Genomic DNA, 6,409 nt, shown 5'->3' on the forward strand with positions numbered 1-6,409 from the left:
TAATTTGTAAAATTGTAAGATTTACTCTTCTGTTAATACAAATTGATCAGAATTAGTTCTGATCAACAAAAAAGGAAAAGAGAAAATTGCATCCCCATTTCTGAAATCAAAAGAATAATAAACCTGTTTATGTAACATCTACGGAAGTGGATTAGCAGAACCTACAAAATGAAATTTAAGGTGAAGAGAAGAAAAAAAGAAGCCTCTAATAGAGTCAGAGCCACAACGCCTTAGCTTCTTTGAGCACAGGAATTAACTCTCCACTGATATGAGTAGCCATGATCCTATCCAATCCACCAAACAATTTGCCTCCAATAAACACAGCTGGAAACTGAACCTTTTGGTCACTTCCACTACCTTGATTGATCAAACCCAGTTGAGCCAAAACACCAACTTCATCTTCTGCATCAACTTCATAAAGAGCAGGATTAACCCCCAGACCCAAAAGCAAACGCTTCACCACATGGCTCATGCAGCAGTCGCGTCTAGCGAACACAATCACAGCATTCTCGGAAACCATCTTCCCCATTTGATCATTTTCCGATGCTCTGATGAGTTCTCTTGTCAATAAGGGGTCATTTTGGTGGGTGAAAAGAGGAGATGACATGTTGAGGGTTGTGTTGGTAGTATTGTAAAGCGGTTGCCATGACTTGAAAGGAATTGCTTGATGCATAGTGACAATTTGCAAAGAGAAACCACTGAGAAAGAGGTATATTTGATCTGTGAATGTAATGGTGATTGAGTGGGGAAATATAAGGAGAGGTGAGGAGGGAAGGAAGGTGACTTGAAATTTGAAAGGGTCAGGCGTCAACGGCAGTTAGGTGTTTAGTTTACGCGTTTGTATTGGTTAGGAGTGACGTTTAATGGGTGTCATTAGTCTTGTTTTGCTTCAATCATTTTATTATAATATTGGAAGATAGCCAGATTGATTGATTGATTGGTTGCCACGTGCCAGAATGTTGCGTAAGCTTCGAAGAGCTAACCTAGATGGTAAAGAAGAGCTCTAATTTAATGGCAGAGAGTTTAGGTTTTATCGGGGTATATTTTTTTATTGATCTCATCGTTGTCTTTAATGGAAATAATTTTATTTTTGGAATTATTTAATTTTGTTAATTATAACTATTTATAAATTAAAATTAAATCTTTTAATATTTAACTGATATTAATTTAGAAATTCAATAAATCTTTAGAATTATTTAATATAATTACAAATTAAAATTTAATTTATCAGTTATAAAAATTACGAAATTAATCGTTTAACTCTAGATTTTATTTATTCGCCTTGGTATTATAGATGCGGTTAAAAAAAACATTTAATTAGATAAAATTTTTTGTTAAAAAAATATCTTCTGTTACTATTCCACCCATTACTTCACTTGACAAGACAAGACAAAACAGCCGCTGTGGGACGGTCGGTACTCAACCTAAGACCCACTGTTAAAAAGGGTTGGTTGTTAACGTCAACCTCCGGCCCCGCCACGTGGCGCCAATAATTCCATTAAGTAGAGAACCATCGTTATCAACCACGTCAGCATGTTGCAATGGTATGGCGTCAACATGTTGCCCAACCCTAACCCACCTCTTTTTCTCCTCCAATCATCCACGTCCACCGTTTCAGTGAATACAACATAAATAAGTTTATGGATTTAATTTAAGGTCCAACTCTGAGCAAACCCTATGTTTTTTTGGATTAAATATGAATTTTAGGTAAAATAATTTTTTTGATTTAGGTTAATATTAATTATATTTTAATTTAAAAAATTAAATTATTAAATAAATTAATGATAGTTTATTGATAGATTTAAGTGATAAATATGTATATAAATATGAATACTTAAAAATAAAATTATATATACAATTTTTACATATAAATAATAATAATATATTATTATATAATTTGATATTAATTTATTTTTAGTTTTTAATTATCTAATTATATAGTGATACGATATTATTTATATATAAAATTGTTATATAAAAATTATATATATAATACTATTCTAAGCTTAAAATATTGATTTGGGTAATTAATATTAGTGTAAGGTTAAAATGATGAGAGTATGAAAAATCAATTATTCTGATATAGATAATTTTAATAATTTGTCGATTTAGATTAGGTGATATTCTTATAACTCTACCCATCTCAATTTAATAATTTATAATTCATATATAAATCTTATAATTATGATTAATTAATTGATTGTTTTTCTTGAATTTATTCAAAATAAGTCATCCCTTGTGTGCTAATCAAGTACTTAATAATATTTTATTAGATAATACAGTCAGTGTTCTAGAAAAATGGTTAAATGATTCGGTGGATATGAAATGAAGGTCAAGAAAATAAAAAAAAAAAGTGGGCAACATGTCAATGCACATGATGTATGAAAGAGATAAATGAATACTTTGATTGCGTAAGGAAAAAGATGAACAAGTCTAAGCTGATGACCTCAATTGCTTAGATAATAAGGCCAAAAAAACTTTTTTCAACCCCCATGTTTGACCAAATTTCAAATTCTTATATGTTAATTTTCAATAATTTAAAATTTTATTATTAAAAATAAAAATAAAAATATTATTTAACAAAAAATATTTAAAAGCTAAAAATTTATGGCATCCCCTCTTTAATTTAAAATTTTAATAATTTTTTTTTATATAAAATTTGAAAAATAACAATTTATTCTTTCAAATTTTAAAACCATCATTATTTTTTAATAAACTTTGTTATATTTAATTGTCTTTATCCTTAGTCTTTCTTCTTTCATTTCCGATAAACTTACCAATCTTTTTCCCTCCCCTTATAGTCATCTTCACCATTCATATTATTTTTAACTATAAATTAATAATAAAACTATGTGTATTCACTTTAGATACATAAATATATACATATTTATATGTATCATCATGTGATTAGATGATTTTAAATTAAAAATAAAATAATAACCAATCATATGATGACACATATGAGTGTGTATATATTTATGTATCCAAAGTAGATACACATAATATTGCTCATAAATTAATATCAAATGGGGGAATAGGAAACTTAACCTAGGTTCTAAGTGCAGAGACCCATGAACACCACTAAACTAAAATGTTCATTATTCAACATTATTCAATAAATATATCAAATAAGCCCATTTTAGAATCCTATTTATATCACTAGTTTAACACACATCTCTAAACTACTATTACCCTTTATGGAGAATTACTGCCTGAGGAGAAACTGATCCTTAAAATTAATTTATACACATGTTCAAGCAGAATATTTATAGAACATAACAGCACAATAGATCCTTACTCATCTTCAAGCTACTACTCATCTTCTACTTGCAAAATGTAGAGTAGGAAACAAACGAGTAATAAATGCTCACTAAATAGACAGCCACTTGGTATTTCATCTCATTCTCTTTATAATTGTCTCTCATTTTCCTTTTGCTTGTATATCATTGACATAGGTCTCATCATCTAGAATAGTTGCTATACTCCTAAACTCATATGACATGTATGACATGCACGTCGAGAAACATTTATACATTTGTGAATGCCCTCATAAAAACTTTTTATAGTTTATAATTACTATATCGATCAGATTAGGTTAAGATAAAAATTTAACACTTTAATTATGTGAGCAAAATAAAAACTAATGCATTCCCCTTTTTCATTAATCATAACTCTCACCCTATTATAAGTGTCATTATATTGCTGGTATACAAGTGTGTGTGTCCTACTTTAGGCTTGCCCTATTGTGAGTGCGTGTATGAAAGAGCTCACAAGTGCAACCTTGCAACAACTTTCATGAAATCATAAATATCTTACTCCTGAGAAATCATGTTTCTATAGACCGTTAGTAAAACATGAATAATTCATGGGATTGAGTCATACACATATAACTACAAAATACGTCCTTCATTATACATAAAACTCAAACACTTACACTAGAATAGGAAACATGCATATGCACACAGCAAATTCATATCACGCCTAAAATTGAATATGATTCCACGTATCTTGTAATCATGCTCAGCCTTAATGACAATCACATGTGGCTTGCTTTATACTTCCACATCATATATACATACTAATTAAGTCACATATCACAACTTATGATTTAAAAATTCATATCTCATGTTATAAATTAGGGAAATTATAAAAAATGATCAAAATACCCCCCCATTAAACAAAAATGCCCAAATTCACTATTTTCAAGCAAAAATGCCTAAATTCACTATTCTTAAGCAAAAATGCACATAACTTTTTCTAAAATACCAAAATTACCCCTCCCCTTATCTCATTCATATAAACTCTCTCACTCTCATTACATATATTTCTTATATAACTTAAATACTTACTTTCACTCTCATTTTTATTTAATATCAATTACTACGGGTTCGTTCGGAAAGAAGAAATTCATATTTCTGAATTCGAATCTAAAAAATCAATTCATGAAAACTATATTGAAAATAACATGTTATGAATAAATAGATATATTGAAATACCCTAGAATGTCAATAATAAAAAAATTACTCGAAAATCTAAAAAAACATATCTGAATTTTGAAAACTACACGTTTAAATAGCTTATGACGAGAAAATCGAAAAATCGATCAAAAATTTTATAATTACAGCGTAAAACGTGTCTAAAAAGCACATTATAATTACAAATATCAAATTTGAAAATTACATATAAAAAAAAGTCTAGCCCCGTCACAAACAAACTCAAAATCATAAAAACCGAAAATCCTCAATTTGATAAAATAAAAAAATTGCATAATACACATTGAAATAGTTTTATTTTGGCCTCCAGATTCGGTGCAACTGGCAAAGCTAGTTGTCATTATAGAGCTCGAAACGAGCTTCACGTTGATATATTACAGGCCCCGTAACTCCTCTCGGATCAAAAGTTATGGTCATTCAAAGTCTGTCTCATACAACAAATATGACATACATACTCATATTGCATGTCTTACATCATGTACTATCCCTGCATGCATCATAACTTAAAATATGCCCATAATGTTCCATAAACTCGTGAAAAAACTTAGTGGAATGGGAGTTTATATCCCTAAAATGACCAATTATTTCTATTTTTTAACTTTCACTATGAATGACATAACATGCAATGTATTTTATTAATATTTAAAACTTGTAAAGTATGTATAAAACATTTTTTTTTTTAATTTTTCTTGTTATGACTACCGGATCAAATTGAGACAAAAATTTAACACCTTAATCACATGAATAACATAAGTCCTTACAACTTTTTTTATACACACAAAACATGAGTAAACTATTATAACACCCTATTATGAGTATGCCCTCCTACAGGTGTGCATGAAAGATCCCATCGGTTTTCTCTTTTAACAAACCATATAAGAACATATCTTACGAGTTTCACACACATATGACTATAGAAATAAGCATCTCAGAAAGCTTAAATATCTTAAATACTTTAAGAAAAACATGTTAAATGCACACAGTTAACTCATCTCATACAAGTTACCAACAAATACTCTCATGCTTAAAAGAGCCATGATAACCAAAGAAAGGAGCAAATATTATATAATATCTTGGAAAAATAGTAAATAAATATGTGAAACACAAGGAACGCGCTAAAACTATATAGTCAAAGAAAGCTACAAGTAGTGTATGCATAAGGTAACACGATATTGAGACGTAGAATGAATTCAGCAGTGAGAAACTTCGAACAGGTTTCAACAATATGATATAATTTTTATTATTGATGCTGTAGGGAATCCTGTAGGCAAAGTATGTCGAATTCTCGAGTCAAGTTTTTGTTAATGCTTCTGTGGTGACTTGCAAGTTGCCTTTGACAAGTGCTAGTTTGGCTTTTGGGTGGAAACAGCTTGCGGTTGCCGAAAAAGTCTATGAATGTTCGAATTGGCAGGGTTAAGTTGCTATAAAATACGACTATTTCATTCAAACTCCAAGAATTTTGGTTCGTTTTCTGGAAAGCAATTGCCAGGTTAATAGTGTGAATGCTAGAATTTTAGACATTGAGACCGTTGATTGATTAGGGAATACTTGTTTCTAGAAACCAACTCAACCTTTTGTGAGAAGCTTTACTGGTAAATCAAATGCCGTTTTGTTTGAAAAACTGCGTTTTCACACCCATTTTCACACCTGCTGACAATACTCACCAACTACCCATGAAAAAACGAGTACAAACTGATATGACCATTGATTTTGAAATTAAAAATAAATAAATAATTATACCATTCAATTATAAATTATCATCACAATCTATATATATAAATTTAGACGACATATTTGTATAGAAATCAACCGTCTAAGAATGAATGCATTGTCATGTTTGTTTACACAATATTTCAGAGATGGGCCTTGTTTACTGTTCCCCCAAACTGATCAGCAACCAAGTTCCCGAAATAATA

At 29.8% G+C, this 6,409-nt stretch overlaps 1 protein-coding gene across 1 annotated transcript; it reads right to left on the minus strand.

Annotated features, from left to right (window-relative positions):
- LOC123195482 (glutaredoxin-C9-like) lies at nt 1-794 on the minus strand. The gene has a single exon (XM_044609201.1). It carries the CDS (start codon nt 671-673, stop codon nt 215-217), a length of 459 nt encoding a protein of 152 aa, XP_044465136.1. The 5' UTR covers nt 674-794; the 3' UTR covers nt 1-214.
- Between the last annotated feature and the right edge of the window lie 5,615 nt (nt 795-6,409).

The sequence above is a fragment of the Mangifera indica genome, chromosome 14 (genome assembly GCF_011075055.1).
Source record: "Mangifera indica cultivar Alphonso chromosome 14, CATAS_Mindica_2.1, whole genome shotgun sequence".
Classification (NCBI taxonomy): domain Eukaryota; kingdom Viridiplantae; phylum Streptophyta; class Magnoliopsida; order Sapindales; family Anacardiaceae; genus Mangifera; species Mangifera indica.